At 41.5% G+C, this 17,583-nt stretch overlaps 1 protein-coding gene and 1 pseudogene across 1 annotated transcript; both read right to left on the reverse strand.

Moving 5' to 3' along the window:
• LOC136965161 (zinc finger protein 271-like) overlaps positions 1–17,583 on the reverse strand; it is a 58,310-nt pseudogene that overhangs the window by 25,358 nt on the left and 15,369 nt on the right.
• LOC136965165 (zinc finger protein 79-like) lies at positions 14,221–16,157 on the reverse strand. Its single transcript, XM_067259202.1, has one exon. It carries the CDS (start codon positions 16,000–16,002, stop codon positions 15,145–15,147), a length of 858 nt encoding a protein of 285 aa, XP_067115303.1. The 5' UTR covers positions 16,003–16,157; the 3' UTR covers positions 14,221–15,144.

Genomic DNA, 17,583 nt, shown 5'->3' on the forward strand with positions numbered 1-17,583 from the left:
GGAGCCACATAAGAACAGGGAAGCCATCCGGTTCTGCAGGGAGAACATGGTGGTGGTTGTGTGCCTCCCTGCGCACACCACCCACGTGATGCAGCCACTGGATGTGGGGGTGTTTGGTCCTCTGAAGAGGATTTTTGACCGGGATGCTGCCCGTCTTGTCCTGGTGAGGGGGGATGTTTTTTTGGGGGAAAAAAACTTTTCCCCCCTCCTTAAGGAAGCTTGGCCTAAGGCTGCCAAGCCTGAGAACATCAGAGCAGCCTTCAGGAGGACAGGCCTCTTGCCCTGCAACAGGGGAGGCTATGACAAGACACAGCTGACCAAAGTCAGACCTGCACCCTCCACGGCGACCACCACCGGCCCAGCCCCCTCCACGGCGACCACCACATGCCCAGCCCCCTCCACGGTGACCACCACCGGCCCAGCCCCGTCCACGGCGACCACCACCGGCCCAGCCCCCGGCCCAGCCCCCTCCACGGCGACCACCACCGGCCCAGCCCCCGGCCCAGCCCCCACCACGGCGACCACCACCGGCCCAGCCCCCTCCACGGCGACCACCGCCGGCCCAGCCCCGTCCACGGCGACCACCACCGGCCCAGCCCCTGGCCCAGCCCCCACCACGGCAACCACCACCGGCCCAGCCCCCGGCCCAGCCCCCTCCACCGGCCCTGCCCCCCCTGCAGCAACCCCTTACTGCCAAACCTGCACCTGCCATGGACCTTCCCAATCCAATCCTTTGGTGCGAGCAGGTCTGGTCTCAGCCAAGTGGGGAGACATTTTAATGCCCCCAGTGATGGCCAACCGTCAAGACCAGCGGCTACCAGTGGTGAGGAGGAGGCCACCACTTGGTGCTCGGGTCGTCACCAGTGACGAGTACAATGAGCTGCTGGTCCGACAGGAGGAAGAGGAGAAGGAGGAAGCTCGGCTTGGGAGACAGGCAGAAGTGCTGAGGAAAAGGGAGATGGCGCAGAGGAAGAAGGAGGAGGCCCAGAGGAAGAGAGAGGAGGCCCAGAGGAAGAGGGAGGAAAAGGAGAGGAAGAGGGCAGAGAAGGAGAGGCAGATGGCAGTAGTGGAGGAGCTTGGCGGACACTGCGCTCACTGCCGTAGCCTATCCCCTCCCTCAGGTGAGGAGGCAGGTGAGGAGGATGCCATGTACGAGTGGGTCCAGTGTGAACTTTGTGAGCTCTGGTTCCACCTCACTTGTTTGGGGATTGTAAGTGTGCCAGCAGGGGACTGGTACTGCCCCAAGTGCTTCCTCAGTGAGATCTAGCACTTTGTATATATGTTTGCTATCTTTGGCTATTTTACCCAGTTCTGTTTAATGTTTTTGTTAAATATGTTCTGCATTTACATTTATTCATTTAGCAGACGCTTTTATCCAAAGCGACTTCCAAGAGAGAGCTTTACAAACTGCATAGGTCTCTGATCATAACAACAAGATAGCCAAAAAACATCGCGAGTAGCCAAAACATGAAGCACACATTGTGAACAACAAAAGTAAGTGCCAAAGGGAAGAACCATAAGAGCATGTAGTTAAACAAGTTACAATTAAACAACATGAACCGCTATAAGTGCAAGTGTACCTGTGGAAAAAAGCAAGCAACAGTAATAAAAACAATATCATTTCAACAGTTTAATCTTTTAAAATCAACTTTAATGTTAATAGTTTTTTGGGGGGGCATATGGATCAGCGTTCTCGTCGCGCCTCCTGTCAGTACCTGTTCTTATGCAGGGAAGCTAATGATCCTAATATATTTCTAAACACAACATCTCACAGTTCTCTGTTGAAGGCAGGGCTCCAATTGATTTACAATTCTATATGTATGTGTAGAATATGTAGTTATGCTAGTTTGAGACCACAATAGCTATGGAAATAAAGAGTGAATGCAATTATAGATTGAAGTTGGCTTTGTCCACATACAATTTGTCCATTTCACAACACCTTGTATTTCTAACGCTGAGAAGTAGCCTAGCCTAAGGAATAACTTGTCCCTGGGAGAACCCTGTGACGGACGCCAACTTTCCACCAGCTTTCATTTTGACACACATGTTCAAGGTAAGGAGTAACCTCTAGAATCACAGGAGCTTCCACTGTGTTCCCATAAAGTATCCCTGAAAACCTGTGTGCTAGCGAATAACTGATACAACCACACAAATACAAGCTCCTATTCCAACTTTCTTGCGATGAAAGAAAGTGTAATGTGTTGCCTTTCACAAGCAAAAGCAAATCTAAGTGACTTATTTGGTTATTAAAATAATGGGCAATTAGAATAGTCCGTAATATACATACTTAGGGTAATTTATATGGATAGTATATACTAATAATGTATATAAGGTTATTATACATATTATTATCATCCATATAATAGTATCCATATTATACACGTGCATATTATGTATATTATATTATGAGTATAAACGTGTCTGGTGGAAAGAAGCAAACATTACACCATGAGTTAAATAATATCGGAAAACGGAACACCGTGAGCTACTCATGATGTTCCGAACAACGCCGGATGTCGCCGTTTTATTATATTTTAACGTGTATTATTGGTTCAACATCATGTCAATCATAGCTCAGAAAGTTGCCAAGCGTTTTCCGGCAACTACGATGCTATCAGATTAGCTGTAGCCTTATTTTTGACCGTTGCAGCCTCATTTGAAGTCGCTATACGTCCGAGTTTGTACGGAACACCGTGAGTCTACAGTATAGTCGAGCTAGCGCGATGGCTCTCCATAACTAAAAACGGTTCGACTTCTTTTCCACAATCGACCAAATTGGCCAAACAAGGTATGTACATTGAGCTTAAAGTGTATATAATCTAGCTAGATCGTTTTTATTTTAGCAAGTTTCACAGAAATCTCCAAAAATCGAGGCTCCAGACTGTCATAGCTGACCGTCACGAACAGCCAAACCGGGGCTGGGGTAAGTGTTTGCTGCAGCTGGCGTTAATCCTACGAACAAACACTTCGTAACTGGAAAGTTTTTACTTTTAATTGACGATATTGAACACAGATGTTAAGTAACTGGTCTTTACTCAAATATCTTCTCCGTTTTCAATTTGAAGCAGTATCTAGCTTACTATAGGAAATCTCTCAATGCATCCTCTCTCTAGCTTCGCTTCGGCTAAAGTCAGATGGACGACGATGACGATGCATGCATTATTCACGCCTACGGTGTTAATACAGTCTGTACAAATACCACTTTGACACACTTGCAATAAATGATCCGCTGGTTAGATGTAGCATGATCTTATTTAATACCCACAATACTGTAGTTCAGCTTTTTTTGCAGCAGCATTTTAATCTGAGTTCAAGTAGCTTTTGCAGTTGCACAACCAACAAAGTCACGTAATGTGACGTGATTGAATTTAAAAGTTTTTATTTTTATGTCATCTTAAATTAAGTGTCTGAACAGGGCTGGGTGTGCAGGCACACATGATTAGTTTCTCCTCCATCTTGAACCTGAAACCTAGATTCTAGGTTAGAAATGTTGCCAGTCTGTTGCCAATGATTCCAGTGTTGTCCTTTTACCTTCAAATTCGTTCAACCCAGACTTCAGCAACTGGTTTTCTGCTAAATTTTCACATTTTCCTGCAGCTCATCTTTCTGAATTTATACCCTTATTGTTTTGCATTTTTTCTCTTCTTTTCTTCTGTTTTCTGCCTTCTTCTTGCTCCAGGTCCTTTCAAAAATACCTTTCACAACAGTACCTTCCAACTGCCAGTACTTTTGCATTCAGGCCTTTTGAAACTCCAGCAAATTATTTTCTGCTAAATTTTCAAATTCTTCAAAATGATTTCTCTTTTTGCATTTTTCTTCTCTTTTCTGTTGTTTTATACATCCGTCCAGCTCCAGCCCCTTTCAAAATTACCTTTCAGGCGCTTCAGCTTATAACTTTCAAAAAAAAAATCACAATTTTCCGCTTTTTTAGCATGGTCAGCTATCCCCATTCAGGTTTTCAGCTTGCGAAACTGCTTGTGAAACTGCTGTTTCGCAAGAACAGACGTTTCTAGTTATTATTATTTTGCCCCCCTAAACTCAAAAATATTTGGCCTACATAGACAACCTAGGTGTCAAAAGTTTCGTCTGGGTAGCGATTGAGTTGCTTCTATTGGGATTTACGTTCCGTTGCATGGTTTAGGCTCAAGTTACGTTTTTGTGGCGAAAAGTGAAGCTAACGGTGGCTAATTTGCTAGCCACAGTCACTGACGTTACTAACGTCACTACGTCACTAACGTCACGAAAACACGCGTGACTACCTGTAGCAGAACATTCGTTTCGCATCTGTTAACTTGGGGGATAGCTAGGCTAACTATAGCTTTACTGCAAGGCAGCTGCAGAAACGCCACAAGCAAAGAGGCCAGGGTGATAACTATTTACTTATTTTACTTTGTGATGTGAAACACAATTGTAAAATGTAATGTACAATATTAGCTGATATTATTAAGGAAGTAGGCCCACATCTACTTTCGGAAACGGTAGTCTACTATTTCACTGAGGCATTAGCATGACATTAGCCTCTGTTGCCCGGGCAACACATACTACAGTGGTCTATGATGCATCTGTTTTCAATCGTTAAAATAAACATTCCTCACAAATACATTTTCGTTGTAGGATTTATTATGACATTACATTACACGTAAACGATTTGTTGGTGAAATTATAATTCCCTGTGGTTTCAAACCAGTGTTGCTCACTGCAACGCTGTAGCCTACGCGAGACACACTACAAAAACATCTACTGTACACAGCTGTAGGAAGTCAAACGGCGACAGAACATGTTCGGCACTCCCCTTGCTTAAATCAAAAGTCTTTCAATAGGTGAAACTATCTGACTACTAAAGAATATATTGTGCTTATTAAAGTTATGCATTGTGCTTATTAAAGTTATGAACTTAGAAGTGTGCCCAGGCTTAAACATTGGGTCTCACACTGAGTGTGGGAAGCAGGCTGTTCTTTGTGTCTCTATCTCTTCATTTTCAGAAACAACCTTGAAACCGGGTGGAGACGGCACCCGAGCAGGTGGGACGCGTAGGCAAGAACAACTCCCTGATGCACGAGAGAACAAGCTCAACCCTTTTTTGATACTTGTGTTTCAATTGCACTGTATAAATATATGCTGGGGAGGGACAGATAGCCAGTTGGACTTCGTGAACCAGCCCAAACTCTGTTGCGGGTAGGGAAACCTAGACAGCCCCAGAGCTCTGTACTTGTTGATTTCCAACTGCTGCATTAAAGCTGATATTATCGGACCTCTGCGACTCCAGACCACTCTTTCTAGAACACAGATTTGTGTCATAGAATACCATCATTACATATTGGAATAGACACAAAGATTTTGAATCCTTCACTACTAACCTGAACTTCATTGCCACAGCCTAAACTTTGTCAATCTGTTCATGAACATGCCTAAATAACATAACATGCATAATTTCAGCCTGAACCATACAACGGAACGTTAAATCGAATTCAACCAACGCAATCGCTACCAAGACCAACACAGCAGTAGTCTAGTACTGTACTGTAGTAGTACCTTTACCGGGGCAGCTTCCCCACACAGGGCTATATCGCATTTTGCGTTGTTACTGACAATGATCGCTACCAGTGAGCTTTTTATGAATTTTCCACTTAATAAATGTCACGCTTATTTACGTTTTTGGGGGCATATATATAATAAGTAGGCCCTATGCATTTTTATATCAAATATACAGACCCCTGTGCAACCGACGCAAGCAAGCACACCCTACAATTTCCCCAGAAATTGTACCCTCTCTAGTTTTAATGTGGTTGCAAAGGGATTTGTCGTTACAAGGGAGGATTTTTCTATCCAAAGCTGAAGGTATCTCCAGATAAGTTTGTTTCCCTATTGCTTGATATGCCTTCAAAAATTATAAAAGATTCTATATAAATAACTTTTTGATTTTATTTGGAGAAGGAAACCACATTATTTGAGAAAAGAGGTAAAATGCAATTTGATGGACAGTGGAGGTGTGGAAGTACTAAGTTATGACACATTAAAAAATGTATTAAAATTAGTTGGATTACACGATACTTGAACAAGAAAGTCAAAATGTGGAACTCCTTCCCCAACTTGATGTTTAAATTAGTAGGTGGCCTTGATTTATTTTGTGTAAGCGTAACTATTATATTGACACAATTCCATTGAAACTTGCAAGGTTTCATCAGTAAGCCTTCTTGGCGTGGACATGAGCTTATAAACACAAATTTTCTCCTAGAAGATGCTTTATTTGGAATAACAAATACATTTTATACAAGCATAAATCTATTTTTTATATGTCTGGTTTGAAAATAACATTATCTTAGTCAGTCTTCAAATGAATAGTGATGGCTGTTCGTTATCATACACAGAATTTCTTAACAAGTTTAAAATCCCAATTAGGCCCAAGGAATTAGCAATTCTAAAGGATGCTATATTGAAAAATATATGTTATTTCTTCTTAAGAATGATTGTACTGACAACATTAACCTTGATTATATAAGAAAAACAAATTGTATTGGGAATGTTAACATCCTTAAAGGACCAACATCCGAAGAAGAACCCCATATGGAATCCAGAACCTGGTGGCTGTGGTGACAGCCGACGACCCAGCCAGAGGAGTCGTAGAACAGTGACAAGGCAACGGGGAGGTGGAGGGTTGCGCACTTGATAGCATGGACAAACTAAACAGGGAGAGAATCGTATTTAAAGGCATGGGATCATTGTGATAGGCTGACAGCTACAAGGAAGAGTTGACAGCGTTAAGTGATAGACGGGAGCGCTACTCGATGCTGAACCCAGACGACAGCCCGACATAAAGAGGGAAAGTACAGCGTTCTTAGCGGAGGGAGTAAGTAGTGAAACATTATCGAGTATGCCCGAGTGCAGGGATCGGTCTGACTGTTTGAACTTGCGCTTAGCTTCATTACTCGGCCAAGCAGAGGCTCGTCATCGACCTCCGTCCCCTGGTCTGGGCCCGAAACGCTGCCCCCTCCTCGCCCAGTTACTGCGCACTCACTTTTAACAAATATTTTTAGACTGCTACACATGTAATACATCGTTTGAAAGCTACGATTCTTGTACTTGTACTTATGGATACCATTTCGAGATCAAGTCGCAACAGCAAGTATTACCAACTTCTTTGTCCAGTCACAAATATGTCAACAAAGCAAACGCAACGCAACTATTCTACTCACCCTAAAAGGTTTCGCCTGGTCCAGTTATGCAAAGAATCCGAACAAAAATTGTACACATGTAATACATGTAATACATCGTTTGAAAGCTACGATTCTTGTGCTTGTACTTATGGATACCATTTCGAGATCAAGTCGCAACTGCAAGTATTACCAACTTCTTTGTCCAGTCACAAATATGTCAACAAAGCAAACGCAACGCAACTATTCTACTCACCCTAAAAGGTTTCGCCTGGTCCTGTTATGCAAAGAATCCGAACAAAAATTGACTGGTTACATTCCCAATTGTCGAAACGATCTAACAAGTCGAGTAATTCGTCCTGCCTGCCCAGATAGACACAAGCTGTGTTTCTTGTGCGTCAATCCTGGGAATCAGATAAAGCACTCCAATGTGTTCATGCTTCAGTTTTTGTGTTTCAGCAATACTAATGGGGGATTTAGCTATTATATATGATAGTTCTAAGTACCACCTTTCATTAGAGATACATTTACATTTAGTCATGTAGCAGATGCTCTTATCCAGAGCAACTAACAGTAAGTACAGGGACATTCCCCCCGAGGCAAGTAGGGTGAAGTGCCTTGCCCAGGGACACAACGTAATTTGCCACAGCACGAGACAGCTTCTATCTCCAGGCCATCAGGCTCCTGAACAGATAACTCCCCACCTCCCCTCTGAAACAGACTGTTATTACCCCGCACCTTCTTCCTGCACATCACAATTTTACAGTCTGAGTACTGCACTGCCCAGCATAGACTTTGCACATTTGCACTTATTATAACCACCTTGCAACTGTTTCATTACATTGGTGATAGTAGAATTTTTCTTTAGAATATTTCTTTTAGCTCTACTGTACTACATCATTCGCTTGTCTCAAAGAGAAGGTTATGAGGTCTGCTATTCTGGTGGATATCACAGTAGGGGCTAACTCACAGTAGGGGCACAGTAGTCTTCGCATGGACGGACAGCGATGACAGATGTTGAGGGCCATCCCTGATTAGCATGGACGTCTGTCGCTAGGGGGAGCCAAGAGCATGGACGGACGGTGATGGCAGGGATCGTGAGAAGGCCGTCCCTGTTTTCCATGGAGGGACGGCCATTTCATTTATCTCATTTGAGATAATTGAAAGCCGGAGAAGGCTACCATAGAATGTCGGCTACAGCAACCTACTCAATAAGTTTTGTCAAGTTATTTTGTATGCATTGCATGTATGTATGTATGTATGTATACAAAAAAAAAATTACATACAGAAGTAGGCTAATCAACAATTAAATCTCATGACAATATTTGAAAAACAACTAGGATAACCTATAGATATAGGCCAATTATATTTTAATAATTTAGTGAATGGTTAATTGTAGTTGTTGGTTTAAAGGGGTGATTGACTGGGTTTTTTGGGGTATTTCACACTGTTCCTTAAGGTCTCTGAATAGGGTATGTAACATTGGTTGGGCTGAAAATGGCCCAGGTGCTGTTCTATGCCCCGATACATCCTCGGAAATTTTCCCAGGAAAAAACTCTAGGTTTTCTCGCTGGTATGCTCATGAATATATAGATGAGCTGCGCGCTGATTGGTTGGTTTACAACGGGTGAAGCTGTGGAGCAAAAATGCAACACGGCCAACACTCACTGAAACAACGAAGGTGGAGACTTGAAATAAAAACGTACAAATAAATCTATTGTGTCTACACAACACTGTTTTCAACAGATTGACTAGATATCATTTGAAATGATTACGTTAGTTGTTTCCACTTCGGTTGCCGAAGCAAACTGGATCGACTTAGGTGGGTAGAACGTTACAGCTTAGCAACCAAACTATATCGGGATTCAACTCAACTGCCAAATATCTGGACAAACATGCATCGTGAATTGTAGATTTACATGTACGGGTTATTTATTCGAATGAAACACAGTCAGGAACATGAAATAACGCGTTAGCCCCATTGCCAATAAACTAAATCATCACATTACCTATGCTCTTGCGTTAGCAAGCTAAACTAGTTTACATGCCTACTCTAGGCGTTTTCGCTATCTAGCTGTTCTTGCATTCCTTGCAAATCAGCGTTCTTGCTGAAAAATAGATCTTGACAAACATGCATCTTGAATTGTAGATTTACATGACAACACGGGTTATTTATTTGAATGAAACACAGTCAGGAACAAGAAATAACGTTAGCCCCATTGCCAATAAACTAAATCATCACACATTCTACCGATGCTAGAAAAAGGCAGGATATGTTAGCATTGCTAGTAACTGTTAGCGACAACATCATACAGCTTGCGGTTGTGATCAACCTAAGGTTGGAACAGCACCTCTTTTCAGCAACAGCTTCATAGCAAATCCTGCTTTACATTGTCCCAGATTTTCGAAAGTGTCCTCTGTGACATGGTCCGAGCAAATTAATACTTTAGCGTCGTACTTAATAGGGATATTCTCATAGATAAACATCAGCCATGCCTGTCTAGTGTCTTGTTCTTTGGGAAGATAGTGAAAAGTGTCAGGATTCCCGGTACAGCCTGGAACACTGCATTTACGGCGCTCCATTTTCAATATCTTGAAAACGTATGAACTTTTTTGTAATTCCTGTGGAAGTACCGAGCAGCGCGCAGTTAGCTAAAAAAGTGTCGGAGATCTACGCGACCTCCATTTATGTTCCTGGACCAGAAAACCAGAGGGCGGGTAAATGTACATTTTGGGGTGTGACAAAGTTGATGCTGGGAAAAGTTAGCGTTTGCGACGTCCAACTTGCAGTTTCAAAAGCTAGCGTTTGCAAGTTGCAGTTTCAAAAAGTGAAATTTTGATAGGAAAGAGGTTTCAATGGACTTTGAGGTTCACTGTATGTCTATTTTACACACCAAACTGTCATTTTTCAACTATGACAAGGTAAAATCGGTTTTGCAATCAATCACCCCTTTAAAGGGGTGATTGAACATACTTTACTTAGCAAATGACTCTACCTAGACTAGCTGTAGTCGGCATTAGAAGGGAAGCTTCCGAAAAAATAGCCAGAAAACAAATAGCAGTCTGGCCTATTGCTAACGCCTGTCTAGATTATCTATTTGAAAGAACTGGAGAATGGCAGGTGCTAGCTACAGGATACGTTAGCATTGCTAATAACTGTTACCGACAAAATCATACTACAGCTTGCGGTTGTGATGAACGTAAGGCTAACGCACCTCTTTTCAGCAACAGCTTCATAGCAAATCCTGCTTTAGCTACATTGTCCCAGGTTTTCAAAACCGTCGTTGGTGAAATGGTTCGCGCAAATGTGTCGAGGGTCGAACTGCACAGGGATCTTCTACGCTACGGTATAGACAAACATCAGCATGCCCGTCTAGTCAATGTTAGCTAGACTCCAGCTCATCTGCTTTTTATTAACGCTGATTTGCAAGGAATGCAAGAACAGCTAGATAGCGAAAACACCTAGACTGTAGGCATGTAAACTAGTTTAGCTTGCTAACGCAAGAGCATAGGTAGAATGTGTGATGATTTAGCCTAGTTTATTGGCAATGGGGCTAACGTTGTTTCATGTTCCTGACTGTTTCATTCAAATGAATAACCCGTGTTGTTATGTAAATCTACAATTCACGATGCATGTTTGTCCAGTTGAATCACAATATAGTTTGGTTGCTATTAGTGATGGGTCGTTCACGAACGATCCTGCTCTGAGAGCCGGCTCTTGAAGGTGAACGTCGGGAGCTGGCTCGCATATCTGAAGAGCCGACTCTATTTTTAATAGATTAATACAGCCTATAAAAACTAAATGATTATGAAATAATGAATTTTAATTGGGTGTGCTCAAGCCTTCGGCGAGAGCACAACCTTTGTTCTCTCACATATATATTATTATTATTATTATTTTTATTTCTTTTTGCCCCCCTAAAACTCAGTAAATACTTGGCCTACATAGACAACGTAGGTGTCAAAAGTTTCGTCTTGGTAGCGATTGAGTTGCTTCTATTGGAATTTACGTCCCGTTGCATGGTTTAAGCGTAAGTTAAGTTTTTGTGGCGAAAAGTGAAGCTAACGGTGGCTAATTTGCTAGCCACAGTCACTGACGTTACTAACGTCACTGCGTCACTAACGTCACGAAAACACGCGTGACTACCTTTGCCAGAACATTCGTTTCACATCTGTTAACTTGGGGGATAGCTAGGCTAACTATAGCTTTACTGCAAGGCAGCTGCAGAAACGCCACAAGCAAAGAGGCCAGGGTGATAACTATTTACTCATTTTACTTTGTGATATGACACACAATTGTGATGTGTAATGTACAATATAAGCTGATATTATTAAGGAAGTACATCTACTTTCGGAAACAGTAGTCTACTATTTCACTGAAGTATTAGCATCATGACATTAGCCTGTGTTTCCCGGGCAACACATACTACAGTGGTCTATGATGTAGCGTTATCTGTTTTCAATCGTTAAAATAAACATTCCTCACATATACATTTTCGTTGTAGGATTTATTCTGACATTAGAAAACGATTTGTTGGTGAAATTACCATTACCTGTGGTTTCAAACCAGTGTAGCTCACTGCAACGCTGTAGCCTACTGTACCCGAGACACTAGTGTGAGTAGCTAACAACAACTCCTCAGCTGTTTAAGTCAAACGGCAACAGAACATGTTCGGCACTCCCCTTACTCAAAAGTCTTTCAGTAGGGAAACTATCTGACTACTAACCTGAACTTCATTGCCACAGCCTAAACTTTGTCAATCTGTTCATGAAAATAATTAATTTCAGCCTAAACCGTACAACGGAACGTTTAATCGAATTCAACCAACGCAATCGCTATCAAGACGAACACAGCAGTAGTCTAGTACTGTACTGTAGTAGTACAATTTACCGGGGCAGCTTCTCCACACAGGGCTATATCGCATTTTGAGTTGTTACTGACAATGATCGCTACCAGTGAGCTTTTTATGAATGAGCTATTTTCCACTAAATAAATGTCAAGCTTATTTACGTTTTTGGGGGCATATTTTCAGTTAGCAGATGGTACTGTTTGAATCGCGATTCTATCTTCTGCCGGTAAAGTCGTAGAATAATCTTAAAAGGGGGTTCTTTATTAATGAATGAATGCAATATGAGTAGTCTAAATGCCTGAAAATATCACGAGAAGGGACAACTTAAAAGGACGTTTAAGTCATAGAGATTAGGTCCATTGGTACACCGGTCTGCCAAATGTATTCGTTTTGATTCAGCCTGTCAGCTGCCTCTTGCAGGGGAAATGAGAAGACATCATATTTCATTCTACACTTCACTCATATTTTGAGTTGTAAATGAGCAGCAAAAAAAAGATGCTTTTAAATCTATGTAATCTTTATAAATAATAAGTAGGCCCGATGCATTTTTATATAAAATATACAGACCCCTGTGCAACCGACGCAAGCAAGCACACCCTACAATTTCCCCAGAAATTGTATCCTCTCTAGTTGTATTTAAAATAATTGACTAATTCAAAGAACAAAAAAATACTTGTAGGCTTAAAGGCGCACACGATCATCCTCACATTCTGTTCCTGTCAATCCTGCATGAGGGAGGGCCGAGCCAACTCACACACAGTCAGAGAGTAGTCAAAACTCTGAGGAGAGCCATGACAAATCAATGCATTTTTTAAGATATGTGGTTACGGTTGAGTATGATTTCATTTCATAATTTAATTCAAATTGTTTTCACACCCATCATAGTCAAATTCATAGTTAAAACATGTAGTTTTAAAAGAGCCGTTCGGGAGCCAAAAGAGCCGGCTCTTTTTGGTGAGCTGAGCCATACGAGCCGGCTCACGAAAAAGAGCCGGAATGCCCATCACTAGTTGCTATAAGCTGTAACGTTCTACCCACCTAAGTCAATCCAGTCTGCTTCGACAACAGAAGTGGAAACAACTAAAGTTATCATTTCAAATGATATCTAGTCTATTATATTTATTTCAAGTCTCCACCTTCGGTGTTTCAGTGAGTGCTGTTGGCCGTGTTGCGTTTTTGCTCCCCAGTTTCACTTCACAACCAATCAGCGCGCAGCTCATCTATATATTAATGAGCATACCATAAAAGGAGAAAAGCTAGTGTTTTTTCCCGGGAAAATTTCAGAGGATCTATCAGGGGGCATAGAACAGCACCCGGGCCATTTTCAACCAAACCAATGTTACATACCCTATTCTGAGACCTTGACCCTCGTGCTGCCTTCGGGTCACATGACCCAAAGGATCATAACGAACCATCGTTGTGTTTACCCAATTTTACCCAATACAAAAACAAATAAAAATTATTTTCTTTTAACCATTCCAATGTGGGGGGTCTGAGACAGCCCGACAGTTAAAAGAAAATGCTTCACTTTGTTTTTGTATTAGGTAAATTTTTCGCAATATGACGGTGGGTCACAATGACTGATGGGTCAGAATGACCCGAAGATAACACAAGGGTTAAGGAACAGTGTGAAATACCCCAAAAACCCAGTCAATCACCCCTTTAATAAACTGTTAGCCTAACCTCAAATTATTATGTAAAAATTGAAGAAAAATGTATAAAATACTGATATTTTTTGCAACAATTTGCTAAATTGGCAGTTAAACAATTGCATTTGTTAATTTATCAATACATAGTTAATACAGAGAAAGAGCTAGCTTGTTATCTTGTGATTGTGCTGCCTGACTATGTTGTTTTATTCCATTTTCACCAAAATAGCTAATTGTTTTCTGTCATTCCAATGTTAGGATCATACCCACAATTATAACTTAAATGTACAAACTTTCTTTCCATGCTGACAAGTAGCTTGGAAACAAACTCTTCCCAATGTTGGTGAATCGTCACAAATCCCAACTAAGACAGAGAGAGTGGGTCACAACTTTATTTTTATTTCCCTTTAGAATCATTCTTACAAAAGGGCTTTGTATTTATCTAATTCAACAAAGCCAACAGACTGAAACCAGGTGATCATGAAGACAAGAGTATCAACGTGGATCAATTCTGTATATAGAAAGTACAGCATGAAAGTTCATAGTTCTAAGTCTAACAGTATGTAGGTGATCCAAGTCAATATAGACAGATTGAACATATTCAGAAGTCAGTGTCATCTGAAATATATTCAGTACAGTCTGAAAACCAAAGCAAGCGATCACTTGGTGAGAGACACAGTAAGACTCTGCATCAGAACCACCAAGTCTGGTGTCCCTGGAAATGCTAATACATGTTCAAGGTGTGTTTAGAACAACATATATGTCCTTCAAGAGCTCCTATACTTACATTACCAGCCACTTTTAACCAAACAAATCCATGTAGTTTAAAAATGTGAAAGTGTCAGTCATTGTTTTACTAACAGTATACGCAGTATGACACAGCTTCCCTCCATCACTACAGGGGTATAGTATCTTTCCTGTGAGCTGTCATGTTGGACTGTAGAGCTGGTGTTACTGCATGTGCTGTCCCAGTAGGTGTGGACCAGTAGTTCTTCCAGCCATGGTCCATACAGAGGTTCTCGCACGTGGTGACTGTTGGGACAGCTTGGCCCCAGACATCACTGCTTTGAAGTTTCTCTATTGTGGATACGCAGGTGAATGTTTAATTGGCTATTTGTTTCACATAGTCACAGTGTGGGCAGCTGTAGGGTTTCCCTCCTGTATGGGTCCTGCAGTGAGCTCTGAAATTGCCAGCCGGCTAAAGGTTCGATCACAGAGGTCACAGCTGTAGGGCTTCTCTCCAGTGTGGGTCGTCATGTTAACTTTTAGACAGCTTTCCTTCCTGCTTTTCACAACAGCAATGGTGTTGCTAATAGCCGTGATTATATTGTAACATTGTTATGTTATATTTGTTTAATGTTATATTTCCCTGTTTTTAAGCTTAGTGAAATCAGCTAAATACAATATATACCAGGTATATTGAACTTACTTTCTAGTATAGGACTCAGCCTCACAGCAAAATATCTATTACATTGTTGACAGTGATACGGTTTTTCACCTGTGAGTCTTCATGTGATTATACAGATAACCACTTTGAGAAAAGAGTTTGCTACATTCCTGACATTGATATGGTTTTTCTCCTGTGTGTGTCCTCATGTGTCCAACCAAATTAGACTTGATGCTAAATCTTTTGCTACATTCCTGACATTGAAAAGGTTTCTCTCCTGTGTGTGTTCTTATGTGTTTTTCCAGAGAACCACTTTGAGCAAAGAGTTTACTACATTCCTGACATTTATATGGTTTCTCTCCTGTGTGTGTCCTCATGTGTCCAACCAAATTAGACTTCACGCTAAATCTTTTGCTACATTCCTGACATTGAAAAGGTTTCTCTCCTGTGTGTGTCCTTATGTGTTTTTCCAGAGAACCACTTTGAGCAAAGAGTTTGCTACATTCCTGACATTGATAAGGTTTCTCTCCTGTGTGTGTCCTTATGTGTTTTTCCAGAGAAGCACTATGAGAAAAGAGTTTGCTACATTCCTGACATTTATATGGTTTCTCTCCTGTGTGTGTCCTCATGTGTTCAACCAAATGAGGCTTCACGCTAAATCTTTTGCTACATTCCTGACATTGAAAAGGTTTCTCTCCTGTGTGTGTCCTCATGTGTTTTTCCAGAGACCCACTATGAGCAAAGAGTTTGCTACATTCCTGACATTTATATGGTTTCTCTCCTGTGTGTGTCCTCATATGAATAACCAGATGACCTCTCTGAGAAAAATGTTTGTTACATTCCTGACATTGATACGGTTTCTCTCCTGTGTGTATCCTCATATGAGTAACCAGATTACTTTTCTGTCTGAAAGTGTTGTTACATTGCTGACACTGATATGGTTTCTCTCCTGTGTGTGACCTCATATGAATAACCAGCTTACTTTTTTTACTAAAGGTTTTGTTACATTGTTGACACTGATGTATTTTTTTCCTGTGTGACGTCTCTGTGGGATATTTTCACTTGGCTGAGCCTTAATGTTTTGTGTTCTGTTCCGAAACAGCAGCACTCCTCCATGTTCCTCCTCCTCCAAACTCTGAGCTGTAGGACAGTCTGGAGCTACAACAGAGAGGGGCTGAGAGTCACTGCCTGGGTCTGATGCTGCATAGTCTTTTCCATCAGTCTCTGCTTTGATTTGCTCCTCAGTTGTGTTGCTGGGTAGAGAGTCTCCTTCTCTGTACTCCACAGTCTTGTCAAGATGTGAACATTCAGAAAAGCCTTCTTGATCCCAGTCCTGTTTCACACTGGGAGAAGTGAACATGGAGTCTGTAGTTTCAGACTGCAGTCCTTGGAGCTGCTCTTCCTCCTGACTGGTCCACGGATCCTGTTCCTCTTTAATCTTTGGGGGCTCCGGGAGAGAGAGCTGCTGCACATCTGGGGGGAAGACGAGGCAAGACAACAGTTAGATGTGGCCTGCTTCATTATTCTGCAACCTAGATTGACAGCTAAAGAGACCAATTAAAACTAAAGTATGTAGATGGCGATATCAGCATGGGGTCTATGGGACGGTCGTCCAAATTAGGGGTGTCACGAATACAAAAATTCAGTAGTCTGTGCCAATACCAGTAAAATAACACGATTCTCGATGCCGATTTCGATACCACGATAAAAAATGTAGTTTTTTCTAAGATTCCATGTACTTGAACGTGAATGTCTTTATTAAAATACTTGAAAAATATCAAAATGTCATAACAAGACATAAAACGTGCAATATAGCATAGAACAACATGATAAAGTGCAATTACATTTAATTTCTGTCACTCGCAAATGATCTTTTAAATCGAGTTACAACTCAAGTATTGGCAGCAGTTTCAGGCTGAGTGCTATGACCTTTCAGCTTTCTACCTCTTATGCTTTAATTAATATAAATCAATATTCATAATATTTTTAACATGGTTTTCCAATTCAGTTTTTTTTCAAATCCTCGTACACTTTTTTTTCAAATGCTTACGCAATTTGTTTTACAAAGTCTGAGCACAACAGACAGCATTATTAGCAGTATTGAAAACAAAGTTGCATCAATCCTCGGATCCTCGGCATAACGAACCATCGTTGTGTTTACCCAATTTTACCCAATACAAAAACAAATAAAAATAATTTTCTTTTAACCATTCCAATGTGGGGGGTCTGAGACAGCCCGACAGTTAAAAGAAAATGCTTCACTTTGTTTTTGTATGAGGTAAATTTGTCGCAATACGACGGTGGGTCACAATGACTGATGGGTCAGAATGACCCGAAGATAACACAAGGGTTAAATTAAAACCTAGTGTAGCCTATTACATTTACATTTAGTCATTTAGCAGACGCTCTTATCCAGAGCGACTTACAGTAAGTACAGGGACATTCCCCCGAGGCAAGTAGGGTGAAGTGCCTTGCCCAAGGACACAACGTCAGTTGGCATGACCGGGAATCGAACTGGCAACCTTCGGATTACTAGCCAGATTCCC

Source organism: Osmerus mordax, chromosome 21 (assembly GCF_038355195.1).
Source record: "Osmerus mordax isolate fOsmMor3 chromosome 21, fOsmMor3.pri, whole genome shotgun sequence".
Lineage (NCBI taxonomy): Eukaryota > Metazoa > Chordata > Actinopteri > Osmeriformes > Osmeridae > Osmerus > Osmerus mordax.